Source organism: Aspergillus niger, assembly GCF_000002855.4.
Source record: "Aspergillus niger supercontig An12".
Lineage (NCBI taxonomy): Eukaryota > Fungi > Ascomycota > Eurotiomycetes > Eurotiales > Aspergillaceae > Aspergillus > Aspergillus niger.
This window is the reverse complement of record NT_166527.1, coordinates 2,084,723-2,104,342: the sequence shown is the minus strand read 5'-3', so window position 1 is coordinate 2,104,342 and position 19,620 is coordinate 2,084,723. Positions and strand designations below refer to the sequence as shown.

The following is a 19,620-nucleotide window of genomic DNA, read 5'->3' as shown; positions in this document are numbered from 1 at the left end:
GATCCTCTTCTTCCTCGCGAGGAGTCTCCGAGTCCTTAAGATAAAGACGGCTCGCCGACATGTCTCTCATCTTCAACGCATGAACTCGTTCGGCCCGACTCTGACCTGCCCGTACCAAGGGAAGAGTGTTAGCCGGTGTGCCAAGGGTTGACTCATCATGCGCATTAGAGGCCTGGTTTCTCTCATCCAACACTAGTCTCGCAAGAGGCGCAGACCTGGAGGTGCTGCGACTATGAGCACCACTTGCTGCAGTTGATTCTGGCAGCGAAGGCAGGGGTCTCATGGGTGCTGGCAGAGGGAACGCATCGATTGTGCACATTGGCAGGGATGAAGGTCGGCGGGATCCTTTCTTCTGCGAATTATTTTCGCTCGCCACGCTTGCCAAGGGCTCCTTGTCCGATTTCCCAACATCAGAAGAAGTAGATCGTATCGGCTCAGATACCTCCTGAGCACCGCAGTCCTCTTTGACCGTGGTGCTATCGATCGGTTGGGGACATTCTTTATTTGAATCCATGCTACTTTGCTCCGGATCGGGGCTCGCAGGGAGAGGTCTGTTGAGAGCGAGCGAGCGAGCATTGGAGATGCGCCAGGCCCCTTTACTCGAATTGCGCGGGGGCATTGTGTCAGGGAAAAGCTTCAGAGACGGAGTGGTTTGGCTTGTCGATGTTGAAGAGCTTCCAGACGAGCTCGTAGCAGGCTTGTTAACTGCTTCTGGGTCGATTGCGAGACCTGAATCTGTCTTGAGACCAGACTGCAAAATGTTAGACTTGCAAGTATTTTGGACTCCCGAGAGATTACCCACCTGGTCTTTGTCTGACGCCCTTCCATCTTTTGATACATCATCCGGAGACCTTGTGTCGGGTATTTTCTCTTCACTGCTGTCGACTTGAATGCTGGGGTTCGCCGCGTCGCTGGGTTCGAGCGACTGTTTCTCCTTAGATCCGGATGTGGTGTCGGCGACAGTAACAGTAACAGCAACAGCAGGGTCCTGGCTATCGCACTGTGCGTCCACTTTGACATCCTTTGCCGGCGTGGGTGGCTGGTACGGCGGGGGATTCGCGTCATCGAAGTGCGGGGGGGTGGTTACCGCAGCCTCCACCAAAGATGTCAGCTCCCGTAGATCCAGCGCAGACAAATGATTTGTGCTAACCTCCGGTCTGTCCTTCTTTTCGAGCGGATCCGTGAGCCACGGCTGCCCAATGCTCTCTACATCCCTTCTAGAGTTCGCCATGAAACTGAGGTTGGAGATGGAACGAGAGGAAGACCGGCTCGAGTCCAGACTTTTCTTGTGGCTCGACCGCTTGGAAGGTACTCCAGCAGGAACAGGAACACTCGTCGGCAAGAAGCCTCCTTCCTGAAGGGCAAGCAATTGCCGCGCTGACTCTTCGGCCTTCGTCCTGGGGTCTGTACTCTTTTTCGGACGTTGAGCGAGTTGTCGGAGCCGTCTCTGCCCGGCCTTGAGCATCTCCCGGGCTCCTGTGGATCCGGTGATGGGGCTTTGGGATTCAATGAACTTGGCGAAATCGGTTGCGTTTTCATCTCGCAGATCGAGATGTGCGGAGGATTGTAGGGTGTCCCGGGACTGCCGAGGTTCGTGTGACAGGGTCGACATGGTGTAGGCGCTTCTGGAGGTGTTCAGGGAACTCGGCCGACCAGTGGGGACAATTGGACTCGGGGCAATTAAGCTGTCATGGGAACCGTTGCTCTGCTGCATGGGACTTGCAGCTGCTTTTCAGCTGCTGGATATGCAGGTGAATCTCCCGCCACTAGTATAGTCTGAATGGTTAATGGCAACCACGGACAGTCAACAGTTCACACTGTCCGAACGAATGAAAGTGAATCCCGCCTAGGTCAATGAACGCTTTGCGGCGGATAGAAGAGGAAGGTCAGATGAATAATGAGGACATGCAGGTAGTGCAGCAAGTCCACTATAGCCAGAGGAGGGTTGTAGATAGACGAAATAGTAAGAGCGGGAAGGAATAGTAGCAATGATGCAATTGATGAGAGACATACAGGTATATACAAAAGAATACTAAGTAGTCAAGGATTGGAATTGCCAACGCCGGAGCGAGAAGCAACCTATCCGGCGGGAAAAGAAAAAAGGCAGGTCCAGGGGAGAGGAAAGCAGGCTTTATGAAGGGTTCACACAGGAATCTCGAGGAGCTGTCAGACCCTTGCTGTTGGAGTCGGGGGGGTGTGTGCACTGCACCCTGGTAAGGTCTGACGGGCTAACGATGTCCCCTCCGTATGTGGAGTTGATGCATCGTCAAATGACGAGCCTTCCTCGTTCCCGATAGCTTGAACGATAGAGTTGGATCTAGATAGTGTAACCGGGCCCAAGACAAGGGTGGCAGGCATTCAAGGGCCCTACAAGAAAAGGTGAAAGGGGAGGAGGAGGGGAGGGGGGGGCAAAGCAAGGTTGGTGGAGTCATTATTGGTTGAAACACCAAGGGAGAGGGGGTGAAAGGGAAGGGAAAGGCAGAGCTCTGAGCGCGAGAGGATGATACTGTGAAGCAGGAAAAAGAGAGAAAAGAGGAGAAAAAGAAAATGGAACAAAAAAGGAAAATCAAAAAATATAATTTTTTTCTTATTTTAAAAAGGAATAATAATAAAGAAAAGGAAATAAAAAAAATAAAAGTAAAAATAAAGAATTCTTGTTAAGGAAAATATGACGAGCAGGATCCAAAAGGACCAGAAAAAGAAAGAAACGTTAGAGAGCAGCGATCGAGTCCGTGCCAGGCGCACTCGATCGGGGGAAGGAGGCCGATGATGGCGTCGAGTGACAAGAAGAAAGAAGCCCAGCAAGCGACTATTTGCTCGGCTGAGGAGGTCTCCTCCTGTCAAGTCGATGATAGTCAAGAGTCTGTCCGCCGCGCATCGCAGGGCGCGCATCGCGGATTTTCGTCATCCATGCTCCTGGGATCGTCCAGGCTGCACTTCGTTAGCCCGAGTCACTAGCCTCGAGAAGAGCTGCTTTAGTTGCATTTAGCTACTTTAGCTCGTTGGTCCAGTTGGATAGATACTAGATACTTAGAGAGCCACCCAGTCAGTTTGAGGATTTCCTGTTGGCCAGCTGCACGGAACCGGGGGCTGCATCGAGTCAGTAAAAGCTGATCCCTGTCAGACCAACAAATTGAATCATTCAATTTTCTTTGGGACTTGGTGGAGTCTTCGGGATTCTCTGGCGGACTGGCCGTGTATAGGAGAGAGTAAGAGTGAGTGATTGAGTGAGTGAGCAATCCAGCGCGGGCTGTCGGATCGGCATTCAGCTTCCAGTCTCGTGTGACGTTGAAACTTGTCGCCGACTCCTATCTTCAGCGGTTGCCAGCCAGTTATTCCTGCGAACCGTTACAAGTAAGGGATATATGATGGGGATTAGTGGAGGGGGTGAAGAGGACTGAGAGGGGGGCGGATGAGGGGGGGAAAGAGAAGGTCCTAGCTCTCTCACTCACTCTCACTCTCCGCCTCCTCCTTGGAGGAAGCAAAGAGGGAAAAAGAGGGGGAGAAGGAGTAGCAGGAGAAGGAGGTCCTTGTCCCGAAAGGCAGTTAACGGTTTGGCGAGAACAATCCCGAGAGCAAAGAGAGGGATGAGAATGTGAGCTATCATCTGTGGATCATCGGCAACCGTAAGGCATGGACCAAATTTAGGGAGTCAAATGGAAGAAGAAATGTGACAGATGCACAGACAAGATAGCAAAGAAGTGGGGATTGGCAAGTCAAAAAGTTCATGCCGAACAAACCAACACTCTTAGTTCTCACTAGTCACTTTTAGCACATTCAACACTCGATACTAGTCAAGGTAGTATGTAGTAAGTAGCAATCAATCTATCTATTCTGTTTGTTCTAAATCTCTCTCGCTCTCCCTCTTTCTATCTATCTATCATCTACTTAGTTATGTGTCCATCCCGTTTCTAAACTAAAACTTCTCGGGATCTATAGTATAGAAAGAAGGTTACACATCACATCGGGAACATGGCTTGGAAATGGGATTCTGGATTCTTCATCCACCACCACCACCTCCCAAATACTAATGATAGAAAAATATCGGGTCTCCACCAACGCTCTTGCGATCATCGCTCCTCCATCATCTAGTCACTTCCTCAGACTGTACAGAGTCGCGTAGGACAACATGAACGCCCTTGCCGGTCAATCCCAGCAATTTGGGTCGATCATTACGAGGGAATTCCCCCGGAGAGATTCTTATTACTGTCGGGCAGTGAGGCACCACAGATCAATAAATCGAAAGTAACGGTGTAAATCACCACCACAAAACTGAACCTTCTCTCTCTCTCTCTCTCTTTCTTCTCCCCTTCCTGCCCAGAGAAATAATAGAGGTAACTATACCTAGCCAGATAGTAGCTAATTGGCTGGCTCGGGAATCAATCACCGAAGGAATGAAGCAATCAATCAATCAATCAATGAATCGATGTCTCCGGGATTCACTACGAAGTACCTCCCCCACGCAAGTAGCTAAGTAACCAATTGGGACGGTGATTGGAAGTTTAAAAGTAGTTCTTTCTCACCCAACTCCCGATGAATGAAATAGTGTTCACGACTATCGATGGCAAAGACGAGCTGCCAAACAAAGAATGAGAGCCGCCGGAATAAGCACCACCAAGCACTGGTTTCTTTTCCATCTGACCCTGGCATCCTCCTTCCCCTCTTCCCACCCCCCTAAATCTTCCTCAATTCCCCTCTCTCTTCTTCTTCTCCTTTCCAGCCAAGAAGTGGACCGCGCAGCGATGGTTCGTGTTTAGGGACTTTGACGGACGGCATGTTTGCTTTCTGGGCTGGATCCACATCCTTCCTCCATGCCCCGACTAGCTGTAGAAGCAGACGCAGACGAGACGCAGATGCAGACAAAGGAAATGCCGTGGGGGGAAAAGGGAAGCTGAAGAGTTGGAGAAGAACTCAGGCAAGCAAACCGGCAGATGGGAAAGAAAAAGACGGACCGGGAGACTGCATGAGGACCAAAGTGGAAAAGGAACTGAAGAGAAGATCCAAACTAGTGGCTCTCCCTTGCAGCAGATAGTTCATGCAACGCTCGTCCTCCAGGAACCACTCGTCCTTCAATCGCGACCCTCACGATGACCTGCTGAACGACACCGTCCGTGGGTTGTCCGAGAGAAAATTCTCCGATCGCACAGCCGCAAGGTGGACACCTGCATGCTGCTGCTGCTGCCTTCCATGTTGCATCCACTGGACTCTCACACATCATGGCATACTTGCTCTACTTGGTCTAGCCGTAGTTGGTAGTGATAGTGTGAGGATGGTAGGAGATGGCTACACAGCAAGCTACAATACTTAGAAAGCTGCATGTCTGTTCATCCCGCCAGACGAGAGCCGATCCTGGTGGTGGCCCACCTGCTAGACAACTCACACGACCCAGTCCTTCTTATCCCGTCCCAGCTCGGCTCTGACAGACAAGTTGAAGGAACTGATCTACGGACTGACAACTGGATATTCGACTGGTCCCCAGATGCGTGCCGCGTCCCTGGGGATCCCTTCCGACCCGTCGTAAATGTCTACAAGATAGGGAAAGATTCAGAGTCGCAATCGCAACCGAAGGCTCCATCCTTCCAGTCGGCTTACGAGTGATTCGTCGTCATCGCTCTAGGGTGCCTTGATGCTGGCCCGAGAAAGAGAGAGCAGGAACCCCCCTGAAGACAGGGCATCGGATCAAATTCCAATTCATGTTCCACAGTCTTCCACTCACAGCCATGCAAGATGACATTCCTCGAAGGTGACAAAATAAAAGCAGAAGGATGGCGGTCCGGTTTTCTCCGATCAGCCTGATCGTCGTCAAGGGCACCTGCAACTGTTGCCTGTCAGCTCACATTGATACGTGCTCCTACCCTTGACAAGCAAATAGTCCATGTCCATCATGGGGCATAGGCCTCCCATCTGCCAAAGACCATCTTCAACATGAACCTCATCTATCCTGAAAGGGGTAAGAAGCAGGAAAGAAACTGCCAAAGCCGGGGGCCATTCACATCTAAGGGTATGTTTGGACAAGCACACTCTGCCAGCTTTCCTGCCATCGCTTGTCCTCTGCCGAAAGAAAAATAAAAAGACAGAGTAGAGAACATAGTTTAACAAACCCCAAGTCGAAACAAAAACGCCACTGAAACTCTGGCCTTCTTCGAGACATTCCAGAATTCCATATGCTCACGAGCCTTCGAACCTTAAACCATAAGGAGGAGAAAAAAGTGTACATGATGAAAGCGCGACATCCAAGCAAGACGGCCCGAATGCATATACAGGAAACAAAATGGGGAAAGGACATCAAGAATCCGCCATGCTCGCTCATATGCATGCAAGTAAAGAACCAACATGTCATACTGTCGGTCATTAGACCCATGGAGTGTGTGATAGGTCTTCCAAAGAAAAAGAAAAGAAGAGAAGAGAAATGAAAAGAAAAGTATAGCGAGGATGGATATGCCAAACTGCCATAGGGCATCGCATTATCTATCTCCGCTTTGGTCTAATGAATGGATCGGCTTCCTTCTTTTTCCGCATCGGGGGAGGTCGAGCGCCATTCCCGGGTCTTGGTGGTCCAGAACGTGGGGGTGCCTACATGCAAAATCAAATCAGTAAATAGTGTGTCATATGCTCACATGGAGACCAAACATACGTTGGCGGGCCCCGGACCTGGTTGAGGACCGTTGATGGCTTTGCCTTTGTCAAGAGGGGCATACGCTGGGCCATCCCGGGATGGTCTTACCAATCCCTACAGAATCAGTTAGTGGTTATCGCAAGCATGCGTACAAGTCACTCATACCTCTGTATTAGATGGAATGTTAGCATCAATTTTGCTGCGTCGCGGACCCTTGGGAGCCTCGGGTGGAGGAGCGTTTGCTTTATCAGTCCGCGGCCGCGAGGCCTTCGATGCATTTGTCGGTGGTGAGTCGTTACGTTTCCTCTTTGCCGGGCCACTGCTATCATCACTCGGAGTAGCTTGGACAACAGGCACCTTGGGATCATGGCCTCCAAGTTGCCTAAGTCGTTGACGCTCCGTTCTTTGCTTCTGGTTCTGTACGTGATAGGACTCCTCCCGCGCAATTTTGGATCTCTCATGTTTTGGTAGGGTCTTAGTGGATCGGCACTCGCGTGAGACATGTCCAAACTGTCCGCATTCCACACATCGCGGAGCAGTACAATGGAACCGTGTGTGCCCAGTTTCCCCACATCTGTGGCAGGTCCCCCTGGTTGCCTCTTTTGCGTCAATATTGTCGCAGTTATGTGTCATGTGAGCGAAACTTCCACAATATCCGCACGTGCGGGTCTCATCCAGGCCATTTCCGCCGCCAGACGGGCCATCGGGAGGCACCGGAGGAGTTTCTTGTTCGGAAACAGACACTGATGGAGAGTTACGCGTAGATGCTGACGAAGGTCGTGAGACAGATACAGCCGATGCAGCCCCCGATTGCACCACTGGAGCCTCAGACTGTGCATCCAGCATGTCGACATTCTGGTACCCAGTGAACTGTGGCCGCTGAAGGATCTTGAGTACATCACCATCCGTATATACATTCCTTCGGCGTGCGTCTTTGATCAAACCATTCCAGAACTCGCCTTGAACGAGAGCCTGAGAGTTTCCCAGAACCCAAAGAGACGACTTGGCACGTGTGAGACCGACGTTCATACGACGAATGTCAGCCAAGAAACCTATGCCTTTATTGGAGGCTCGCACGCAAGAAAAGATAATAACTTCACTTTCCCTACCCTGGAAAGCATCCGTGGTGTTGAAATCAATCTTGTTGAAGATCTCGTTGCCATACCTGGCAGCGAACTGTGTCTTGAGCTCTCTCAATTGGCCCTTGTATGGCGTAATGATACCAATCTTTCGATCGAAATTAAAGGCACGGAAATCTGTCACCAAACGTTCATACAGCTGCATAGCCACCCTAAGTTCTGCTATGTTGATCAACGAGTGTCCCTTCGCAGCACTTTGGTGAAGTCCTTGCACGTCGAAAAATCGGTAAGGGCTGAGAAGTTCACTTTGATGCCAAGGCCGAACGCGAAGTTGAGCCATATTAGGACCATCTTGTAGTCGGCCGTCGTAGAACGCAGAACTAGGGAATGCACTGATTTCTGGATGCATACGGTATTGGATATCCAGCAAGTGCACATCCCTCGGATGGTTGGCTTGCATTCTGACGAACAGACTTTGCTCGTATTGAAACTTCGAAGCGACCTTTGACAAAACAGTTGGCGGTAATTGCTTGGGATCACCGACGAGGATACATTTAGAACACCCGTACTTCAAAGGAATCAACGCACTTAATTCAATCGACTGTGCGGCTTCATCAATCACAACAGTTTCGAACTCGATGCTGAGATTTTGGAACATTTCATGACCACTTCCGCTCAGCGTAGCACATATAACATGAGCGCCGTCGATGATCTCCTGCTGGATGCGTCGCCTAGTTAGTTCTGCGTCTCGGGCTGCGGAGTGGTTCTTGTCCCTGGCGCTATCAATCTCCTGGCTCAGTTGTGTCTTTTTCTTTTTTAGCAGGTCAAATTCTCGCTCCAACTCTGCGGGGACGGGCAACCCTTGTGCTCGGCACTGATCCATCCGAGCCCGAGTCTCCTTGAAAGCGGTATCTGCAGCTTTGTGCTCCATATAGATTTTCTGTAGATCTCGCTCGCCTGGATCTTTGCGTGCCGTCTGGTTTAACCTAGCGTTGACCAGCTCATCCAAAGTGACGTCAAGTACGTTGGTATTGATAGCATCGCTTCTTCCTAAGCGAATAACGGAGAGCTTCTCCTGACGACCATGTATAGTCTTCACTCCCTCCTTGAATCTCATGACTAATTCGTCAACAGCAGCATTACTAGGAGCGCACACTAAGAGCTTCTTCGACGTGGTTGTCCTTCCACCAGCGGGCTTAGCATTTCCCATGGGTCGTGAGATAGCAACGCCTTGATTGCCAAGGACATTACTCAATAAGGCACCCACGAGCGCCACGATCGTCTTGGTCTTTCCAGATCCTGGAGGTCCCTGAATCAGAGTGAAAGCATCATTGTCCAGCGCAGATTTGATTGCTTTTGCCTGGGCAGAATTGACATTGTAATTATCTGCAATGGGCTTCAGACTGGCATCCGAGTAACTCAGGATCGGCGATGGCTTCGCTCTGACGATCTCTTCACAAAGATCGTAATACTGCAAAGCCATGAGTGCACCGTATTCACGTTCCAGTGGGGTCAGCGACGTAATCTTTGCACCCCAAATTATGGCTCCAGGACCAAGAGAATTAATGAAAGGATTACCGGGGTTGACTCTATAGGAAATTTCGACCATTCCCTTCTTCCTGTTGATGCCAGAGACCCTGGCCAAGCAATGAGGGGCCGATGAATCGCCGGTTGGAGAGCTTGCTTTAGAAAGCAGGACAATGTCGGCTTCACCCAGCCCGAAGTCCTTGGCCTCCATAGCTGGTATAGCTGTACTGACTTCGACAAACGAATCCACAGACAACCGCGTGGCGACTTTCACCTCGAACGGCTTGAACGTGCCCTCTTCCTTTGAGGACTGGAATCCTTGCCATGCCTCCAATATTAGAAGCGGCTCGAATGTTCTTTGGTACTCGATAGGGTCTCTGAAAGCGTTAGAAACTAGGCTGTAATCAGTACGGCCAGAATTTGGCGGAAGATCGCCATTCGTGAAAAAGTCCCAGGCAAGGATTGTGCGGTGCAAAGAAGAGAGGTCAGGCGCAAGTCGTGCACGCATATCTTTTGCAGACCGCACCTGCTTGATCTTCTTGACTGGACCTTGTTGCTTCAACGACATCCGCTTGCTCTCCTCGTATGCCTTAACCGCGTCCGGTTTCCTTGCTTTGGCACCAAAAAGCTCTTTGTCAAGCTCATCTTCGCTTTCCGATTCAGATTCGGATCCAGATGAGACCATCATACTCTCAGCAGGGGTGTGGTCCTTGCCCTTAACCCCAATCCCAGTAAGCCCGGAGCCCTGTTCAGCGGTTTGCTCAGCAACACCTAGCGCGGGAAGGCCCTTCTTTAGGCGCGCTAGCTCAGCCATATCACGCTTTTTCTTGGCCTCTCTTTCTCTTTCACGCTTCTCGCGGAAAGCTTGGACGGTCACGGCCGGCCTCAAAGGAGCGGGAGATGGTTTAGGGATCGCTGGAAGTGCCTTGGCAGCTCTTTCTGCTTTTTTCTTGGCTTCTGTAGCTACCCTTTCTTTATTGAGCTCGACAGACCTCGACAGCTGAAGCAAGACATCATCTGGGACGTTATCATCAAAGTCGTCGGCAGACCTAGACGGGCTGGGGGTGGCTGAAAGCTCGGCTGGCTTAGCGAAAGCCGTGATTGTGCTCTGCTTCTTGAGGCTGGCAGTGGAAGCAGTGACAACAGGCTTCTTATAGTAAGCTTCAAGAGCTCGTACAAGCTCCGCCTTTTCGCGCAGTGTCAATATAGTCTTAATGGAAGAATTGACTGCCACGCCCTCGATGAAACTCAATGCATCCTGCTTCACGGTGGTAACGCTTAGTTCCCCTAAACGTCGCAGAATTTTAGACACAAGCCCAACCAAGGTGGTTGCTAAGTATTCATCTTTCAGTCGAAGCCATTTGACCATTGCGCTCATCGTTGTGGTTGCAGACTTGAGAAAGTTCTCACGGGCAGAGTTCTCTTGATTTGGATCTGCGTCGACGACAGCGCTCAAGAAGATACCATACTGCCCGAAAAGAAGATCTGCGAATTGTATGGTATCTCGACAAAATTCCAACATCACAGCCTTGTCATTTCCTCTTAGGTGCCATGTCTCCGTCTCGTCGAAAATTGTTGCCAAGGCTTGCCAGAGATACTCCCAGAGTTTCTGCAGTGAAAGTACTTCCCTGCGGTCAGCGAGCTTGCGTGTTCTGAGCATGCCAGTTTGACTATCGCAAAGGATATCAACAATGTCCGTTCCGGTGTGTAACATCCTCGGGGCAGAGGCAAAGGTTTTCATGTTCGAGATACGTCGGAAAGACCAACTCAGTCCATACATGGTCGTGATGAAGAATGATTGCAGTAGATGGGAGATTGCATCCCGCCGAGCAGACTGGCCGCTAACATTCTTGATGAGATCAACAGCAGCCTGGTAAGTGTTCAAATCAGCCGCGAAAAGAGCAGAAATCAGAGCACTACTGGTATCTTGGCTCTTAAAAAGTTCATCAAGATGCTCGGGCCTGAAGTCTGCAAGGCGCTCTATTATTTGGCAGGAGAGATGAGTAAGATGCCCGTAGATGACATTGAAATGCGTCTTTTCCGGGCTAGATTCCCCTTTCGTGGGGAACTTCTCGAGACCGACCAGCGGCAAAATTCCAAGCAATGCTGACGTTGACAGGGCCAGATTATCTTCATGCAAATGTTTGACAACTGCATCCCATATCGTGGCGGAATATGTACTCACACCATGTTGAAGTGTATTATGTCGGAGGATGACTTCATAATCACTCTTGAGCGATTGACATTCGAGAGCAAGCGTGTTACGAATGACATCCATACACAGAGAGGCGATTTCTCGCTGACGACCCTGCTCAACCGCAAACTGAGGGGGCTTCAGGATGGTTTCAATGTTGGCGCTTACGACGCCCAAAGTCTCTGACAGCACAATACGCTCTACAGATCCTCTTGACGACTCGTGGTCAGTGAAACTGCGAAGTGTATGGAGCAATATCGCTAGTCCGGTATGGAAACAATGATAACGGGCAAGATTCGGAAATCGCACATCTTGCAATCGGTCAAGAAGCTGGTAGACGAGGGATCTGCAGGCCGAAGGTTGATGAGCGCCTTTCAGTGACGACATGAATGGACTGATCCATGACAACATATCCTTCATTGCAGATTTCTCGTACGGCTCACCCTCAGTGGCTTGCATCAAGAAAGCATCCAACTGAGGATTATAGAAGACGAGCTCAATCAAAGCCTGAGGCGATATTGTTTGCATTGCATCCCAGAAATCACCCGGGGCCTTTTCCAGGAAGATCTGTATAGTGTTCAGGAGGAAGCGTAGCCCGGGAGATTGGATACCGAGATGGTCCACAGAAAGACGGCAGGGATCAATTTCAAGCGCTCGTAAATGATGGGTAATCTGGTCCTTGTCCAACCTTCTTACGACAAGCTGCATACCACGCCACAGACGTTGGATTACAGCTAATTGCGTTGGCTGCTGGGAAGCCGTCCTGAGCGCATCAAGAAGCCCTTCTTTGACTGCCCAGTCAAATTCCATCGTCGTTGGGGGGCGAGCGTAACGCATCCAAGAATGGATGGCCCAGAAGCTGCGGTTTTGGTTGGGGTCAAAGAGAAACCGAGTGACGGCGGGGATGTAGTCAGACACTTTCAGGCTGCGTTTTGTCTGTATTAACCTGAATGGTACATCAAAATACTCCTGCAAGAGACTGTCATTACGGAGCATAGCGTCACAACTCAAAGTCTCAAATATTGAGAGTAGAGAAGCTCGATCCAGCACATGGAGCCCGATCTCTTGGGGCGGGACTTCTTTAAGCTTTGCTGTTGCCGTTGTAAGATTTCTTGTAATGCGCTTGATGTCCCATTCATCAAGCAATCGAGCAAACTTGTCAATATCCTCATCATCATAGCTTTCCTTGAGATGTTCCATGAGCCATATTTTTCCCGTGTAGTATTGCTTAATGCAGAGGTCGCACTTCTCAAGCGAGTCGTCCAATTTTCGCCAGATCCAAGTCTGTACTTCCTCAACTCCCTCTTGATTATAAGCCAATATCCTCATGCATGACAGGAACTTCTCCTTGCGGCTGTTGGCCTCCGACACCAGATCCGCAACAGACTTCCCAGTTTCGTCTACTTGATTCACATCGTCGTATCGTGCATGGTCGTCATCGTGTTTTCGGGGGCATAGAATATGAATACTGTCGGGGAGCGACTGTAGCTCCCTATTGACATCAGAAATACTAAGTGTCAGTGGAAAATAATACTAATATGAATATAAGGTCTATACCCACCCAACTATATCCATGAATTCCATGGCTGTCTCTTAAGGGTTTGGTGTGTGTCAGGGACACAGCGCATTCCTCCAAAAACAGGTCGAGGCCGAGCTTTTTCTAGCGAGAAGGGAAAAGAGAAACATCCCAGAGTTGCCTACTATATAACCATGGCTACCCGTGACAACTGAGCACCTGAGGAGGAATTAGAAAGTCGGAATGTGCTCAACACAAACCAGCCGATCAAGTGTGTATTGAACTGTAAGTGAGGATAATGACCGAAATGTGAGGTCAATGCTGGTCCAAGCTGAGAGCCAAGTATTGCACCCCCGAGTCTGCTAGGAAAGAAGAAGAAGCGAAGAAAGGGAATAAGAATCGCAAAGAGTGAAAGTCGATTTGAAGTGAATGAAGGACGGAGTAAATCGGCGCGGTCCTAGCAGTCATTCTGATTGGAGGATACTCAAGGCGGTGAAGCCAGGTGGTCAGCCACTTTACGCGCCTTGACGCGCCTTGAGGGAAGATTCGCCTTCCGCTTCTTTACCCAAGTGGGAAGGTACCGATCAGCTCCACGAGCGATGTTAAATCTACACACACTCACCAATATCAAGGTGGATACAAAGCAGACTTACGGAAGTGATACCGGCATCAGCAGTACTCATTGAGCTCTTCAGTAGAATACATAAGACCCATAACCTCCACCCCGCATATGATTCGTTTCCACGTGCCGGCTCCGAAGTACTAGTACCAATCCAAGAGAAACATATGCGGAGATGCTCGAAATCAATTGAACAGAAGGGATAAAAGAGGAAAGTTCCTTGAGTGAATGCGGATTTGGTGAAAAAGGCTTTGTACAGGAATTAGAAGGAAAGGGATTGTGTGAAGACTTTCAGGCCTATTGTCATCACATAGGGCCTTCAGTGTAAGTAGAACGATAGAACTGGGGGTGACCCCAGGCGCTGATGAAAGCAATGCAAAAGTTATAAAACAAGATAAAAAGACACACTTGCGCCGGACCTCCATCCAATTCCGAACCGAACGCCTTCTATCGGGGAATATGGGAATTTGCTCGTCAAACAGAAATGGGTAACAGATTGATTGCATGGACAGAAAAAGGAGACAGGGTTTTCGTCAAGGGAAACATTGGGCAAAAGAGGGTTTTAAGAACGAAAGGCGCGGAAGATATCGAGCTATGTACGCTGTAAGATATGAGACGGGATTATATGGCATGGAAAGGAGGGTCGTGAGCGCCATGGAGAGGGCTATGCGGTTCTTGGGCACCAGCAAAGGATGACTCTCTTGTCAAGTCTCCTGCTGAATAGTCGTTGGTCACTCCAAAACCATGTTGTACCCTCTCAAACGAATGTCGTGTTCGATCAGATGATTGATGAATGTAATCAACTGGCTGTGGATGAGGCAGTCGAGTCGTGTCAAGGCTTGACGCATAATTTGTCCCGTTGCTTCCGCGCGGCCGGTGAGTGTGAATTGTGGGAACGATGGAGGGCGAATAGATTTGCTGTTCATCCGAAAATGGATCATGTTTCAAGCTGGGTTGAATAGGCTTCGCAAAGTCGGAAGATGTCGACGACTCATCACTAAAGCCGGTAGATGCTGCTGCTGCTGCTGCTGCTGCTGCTGCCGCCGCCGCCCGAGGAGGAACTGTTCCTTCATACTGGTCCAGGAATTTAAATTTGCCCTGAGAGACCTGCTCACGAATGATGTCCACATCGAGGGGGAAGAAAACCTTTTGGAACGCTTTGACAGTGAAGCGCGGCAGGAGGCATATCGTGACTGTCAACAGGAGCACAACCCAAAATGACAGGGCACCGTACATCTGGGCCCCTGCATTGTAGAAGGTTGTTGATGCTTCCATTGAAGAGTAAATACCGGTCCAGAGAAAGATAAGAAGGGAGCTGACGACATTGATCAAGACCGTCAACCAATCCCAGCGGTAGCAATTCATCAAGATGTAGGTGTTGCTGGCAATAACCGCACTAGAGCCGACGAGGACGCCCATTCGCGTCCGGTCATTGACGTCCTTGCCATTAGAGTGCACAAAAGTTGACGGGCTGTACAAAAGATAGGGCATGAAGAAGCAAATAATGGACTGGTAAAAGCCATCGAGCATATAAAGCCTATTTCCGTTAGTGATTGCCTCACTAAATAGCAGATCATATCATACCAGAACTTGAGTTGTGACCATTCTTTCTGCTCAATGCCTCTCATGTACAACTGAGGAACAGCTAATGAGACTTTGTCGTCAACATCTTGATCAAATATGCCCATTAAGATAACGGGCAATGATGTGAAGGCGACGTTGACTAGAACGATATAGGTGTAGTCAAAAAGGTAAGAGCCGTCGAAATTATTGTAGAACGAGTACCAAAACAGAGCAATCGTCCAAACCAGATTCTAAGAGTAGGTCAGCAAGCTGTAGGTGGAAACTTAGTGCAGAATACTGTACCTTATAGAAAAAGTTTGCAGTTGTTTCCGCCATACGTCGGTAGGAATACCTTCCATGGACCAAAACAAGGCGCTGCAGGAATCGGAATTGGCCGATAGCGTAGTCAGAGGACATGGCTGCCTGGCCACCTTCTTCACCGAGTATACCGACGCCGATATCAGCCTCTTGAATCATGGCGACATCATTGGCGCCATCACCAATCGAAAGGGCCATAATATTGAGACCATTCTTGACCAGCCGCACGACAGCCGCCTTCTGGGCAGGACTGACACGACAGCATAAGACCGATTTACACTGCTTGCATAGTAGGAGAAACCTCTGCTTCAGATCATCACCGAGCATCAACTTGAGCGTGTCACCGTCAATAACAACGGCATGTGTTGGTGGTGGCGGTCTATGATCCTGACGAGCGGCAACAAGTTCTGCATCTGATCCAACCAGTCCAAATCGCTGCAGCTGGTTGTCCAGTTCCTGTGATGCACGCTCTAGCTGGTCTCCAGGAACATTGAACACTAAAAGCTCCATATCATTGCTGAGAAGGTTGCATGAGTAGCCGATATTGATCGCAGTCTCGACTTTGTCGCCAGTGAGAACCCATAGCTTGATGCCTGCATCTGCTAGCAATGAAATGGTGTCTGGAACGCCATCCTGCAATCGATCCTCAATCGCTGTACCACCTATAAGCATGAGGTTTTGCTCTATCTCGCTTGCTACTTGCTCGAGCTTCTCTTCACGGTCAGTGAGCGCAGCAGCAGCCAAGTCATGTTCCTTGCTCCACGCCCGATATTCTTCTTCGCTGAGATCTCTATATGCAATACACAAAGTTCGCAGACCTTCATTGGCAAATATCTCCAAGTGCTCTGCAGTTGTCTTCCGAAGCTCCTGCTGCTTACCTGGGGCCAGACGCGAATAAATGATACTATCTGCACCCTTACAGAAGAGCCGTATACTACCGTCAGGCATGCGGAGGATTGCGCTCATCCTTTTTCTTGTTGAGTTGAATTCCAGAGTATTAAGGACTGTATATGTCCTCTCTTCGCCGAGGACATTGACAATAAGATCATCATTTGATCGACCGAGAAGAGTAAAGCCACAATCCCTTGCTGTGCTGACAAGAGCAGCCTCATCTGGGGATTGCGCTTGGAATTCGATTTGCGGAGGATCGCCAGGAGTATGCTCGGTAATCACAGTATGACACACTGCAAGGGCTAGCATGAAGTGCTCTGTTGCCTTCCGTTGCTCCTCACCAGCTTGGCCGCCCAAGTCCGCGACGTAGCTTGGCGCTATGAACGTCAAGTTTTCTTCACGCATATAAGGATTGTCATACATTTTGCGAAGCATGTCAACCATCATGACTGTATCGGCAGCCAGCTTTTCGCGGGCTCTCGCGGCTACAGCATCAGCGTCACCTCCTTCTCGTCGAACAATGCCAATCTGCGCTTCCGTAAATGCCTCGCCGTATGAGACTCCATTGATGGTGCACTTTTTGAAATCCATGACGTTCTGGGTCAGCGTTCCGGTCTTGTCTGAAAAGATGTATTCAATTTGACCGACGTCATCGGAAATATTCCAAGACTTGGGTACACATGACATCCCCAGCTTGTCATAATACATGAAGACATCACTGTGGATAAACACAGCTTGAATTGTTCGGACAATTTCGAGCGAGATATATAGCGAAATAGGTACCAGATTCTGGAATAGGATGACTGCGACCCAGAAGGTGATGAGACCAGTAACAGCAGGTGTACTTCCGTATGACCCAAAATCGAAGAAGTCAAGCGATGCGTCAGGTTTACCCCAAGCAACCCCGTTGCCTATACCACAGATAAGGCACATGATGAATAGAATGATGAAGTTATATATGACGTTCCAATTGAGATCCTTGGCGAGTCGAGGTTTCTTGGAAGGAGTTTCGCCAGAGTTTAGCATGACCTTGGTCTCCTCTCCGGTAAAGAGAACGACCCCGAGGGCCCATTCTGTGTTGCGAAGGAAGCAACCGCGGAGGAGCACGTTGTTGATTGTTATCGGCTCAACCATATCCTTTCGAGGTGCGTCTGAGTAGGTTGGATCGCGCTGTTCCCAGCGTAAGGCACCATTGTAGGCATACAGATTCGGATGAGGAGCCTCGCTATCAATCACGAACTCGCATTTTTCGCAATCCCTAGCGTGTCGGACTTGACGCCCACAGTTTAGAGCTTGTCTGACTTTCAAGTTCGTTTCACCATCCAAACTCTTTGTTTCCACATAGCACGCGCCATCCGGGTCGGAAGTCGAGAGCAGCACAATATCAGCCGGAATCTGATCCCCATTGTACAAACGAACAAAGTCTCCAACTTGAATATTTTTCCAAAAGTCGCGCTTAAAACGAGCATTACCCAGAGTCTGCTTTGACATATCCACGATACTGCCGCCTTTGGGAGGATGAGCTGCAGGAGCTGGAGTAGCCAAGCTATCCCGAGCCAATTTGTCAGGATGCAAATACTGCTCATTGTTGCCAACTGGAAGTGGCCAATCTGGGCGTGCCTCTGGTGCTGGTGTAGAAACAGGAGTCATCTGGATAGCGTCGTCCTCATCCTGCTCGGAAGACATCGAAGCCCTTGGCGAAACGGTCGTCATGAAAGTTAACCGCCGGTTGTCTTTGACTTGTTGCTGAGAGTTCTTATTCTTTTGGGCCAGGCCTTTCATCGCCCTGTAGGTCTGAACCGTCGCCCTAGTACACGCTTTCTTGAACTGACGCCAGAGAGAGACGTTATCCTCGGTCGAGTTCACGTTGGTCCAGTCTATTAAGCGATATACGGGCGAGTTGTTTAGTTCGTTATCCAGGACTGTACGCCGAAAGTCTTCGATGGCATCTTTGATCGAGGTAAGCACAACAATGACGATGAGAGGCACGGTATTAAGGGCGGGGTCAGAGACGCCGAAGATCGAGAAAAACTAGAGCTTTCAATGAGCATTTCCGGTACTCTGCACTATATCTCGAGGATAGGGTCATACACTCAGAATAATGATGAAGAGGAAATAGATATTTGCAATGTTCTGGAACTGAAACCAAATGTTTTTCGGAACGAAAGACAAAGCAGTATATTTTGCGGTCCGGATCTTGTTCCTAGGATACGCTGCCTTGGGACGGCCGTCTTCGTCCCTTTCGCTTTCCGGTATAGGGATGTTGAAGTAAATGCGTCTATTGCCAGACCCCGTAGGGCTTTCCGTGCTTGTAGTTGTTTGTTGAGAAGTAGGTGATTTCATCGACGTAGGGGAATTGGCTGTACTTGTTTTCGGCATTTCCTCCTTCGCATCCAGATTCTTCTTATGCAGGCGATCCACTATTGAGACGCGCTTGCGGGTGCCGCCTGCGCCGGCTCTCCGTTGTGTTGCCCATCGTTGGCGCTTTGTCGGTTTCGAAACGTTGCTGCTAACCTCCCGGATGTCGTTACCACTTTCATTGAACTCTGCGCCCAAGTCGATTGAAGCCATTTAGGCTACTGTCAGCCCTAGCAAGGGCATAAAACGAGCGAGGTGCTGATTAAACCGTTGAAAGGATAGCATCCGCAGCAACGAGCTGGACCCCGGCAGCGCAGCCAGCTCGCGGAATCGACTCGTTATTTCCGTCGCGGATTTGTTTTCAGTGCAGTAGAAAATCGAAGGCCGTATTTACAGGAACTGGTGGGTAGACGGGTTCGCAATTAATGCTGGTAGGCGCTCAAGCAGGTCAAACGTGAAGGAGAAGGAATGAAGCGTCAATTAACACCAAGGGACGCCCAAAACACAAGGCAGTCAGGAAGGTGAAACGAGCGGAGGGGGAAAAGATCGAGGGTTACTGAGGATTATGCATTCGTGTGCCATTAACGAAAGAATGTCGAAGGCAAAGCAAACGAGAAGAAAGAAAACCAAGAAACTCATGCAAAAAAGGAACCGGTCCTCCAGAGGCAAGAGTAAGAAAGAGGCTTAAGGACAGCGTCAGTTTCTTGGAGAGCCAGCCCAGCCGACAATCCCTCCTGGAGGCCCCCGGGGGGAGAAGACGACGGCTGTGTAATACGGGCACAATACGGGGAGTGCCAAAAAGTGTAACTTTCCAGGGTTTGTCAGCTCCGTATGGTAAACATGCCTCCCCGACTTTGTAAATTTTCAAATATAACCGGGCAGATGGGTCGGTCTCCAATCAGATGGACTTTCGGTTCATGTTTCATCTACATGGAAACT

At 49.7% G+C, this 19,620-nt stretch overlaps 4 protein-coding genes across 4 annotated transcripts; 1 reads left to right on the top strand and 3 right to left on the bottom strand.

Annotated features, from left to right (window-relative positions):
- Position 1: 1 nt before the first annotated feature.
- On the bottom strand, positions 2-1,612 carry An12g08820 (uncharacterized protein; the record flags this gene model as incomplete). The annotated part of the gene is made up of 1 exon (XM_059743613.1): positions 2-1,612. A coding segment is annotated over one exon (1,611 nt), but the record flags the coding sequence as incomplete, so codon positions are not given.
- A 1,157-nt stretch (positions 1,613-2,769) lies between these two features.
- Positions 2,770-3,591, top strand: An12g08810 (hypothetical protein; the record flags this gene model as incomplete). Its single annotated transcript, XM_059743612.1, has 4 exons — positions 2,770-2,950; positions 3,057-3,119; positions 3,233-3,320; positions 3,396-3,591. The coding sequence occupies 4 exons, from the start codon at positions 2,770-2,772 to the stop codon at positions 3,589-3,591; spliced, it is 528 nt and encodes a 175-aa protein (XP_059601945.1).
- Positions 3,592-6,468: 2,877 nt separating this feature from the next.
- An12g08800 (uncharacterized protein) lies at positions 6,469-13,000 on the bottom strand (the record flags this gene model as incomplete). The annotated part of the gene is made up of 4 exons (XM_001395894.1): positions 6,469-6,573; positions 6,635-6,730; positions 6,782-12,908; positions 12,978-13,000. The coding sequence occupies 4 exons, from the start codon at positions 12,998-13,000 to the stop codon at positions 6,469-6,471; spliced, it is 6,351 nt and encodes a 2,116-aa protein (XP_001395931.1).
- Positions 13,001-14,172: 1,172 nt separating this feature from the next.
- An12g08790 (uncharacterized protein) lies at positions 14,173-18,894 on the bottom strand (the record flags this gene model as incomplete). The annotated part of the gene is made up of 4 exons (XM_059743611.1): positions 14,173-15,088; positions 15,136-15,365; positions 15,418-18,354; positions 18,415-18,894. The coding sequence occupies 4 exons, from the start codon at positions 18,892-18,894 to the stop codon at positions 14,173-14,175; spliced, it is 4,563 nt and encodes a 1,520-aa protein (XP_059601944.1).
- Between the last annotated feature and the right edge of the window lie 726 nt (positions 18,895-19,620).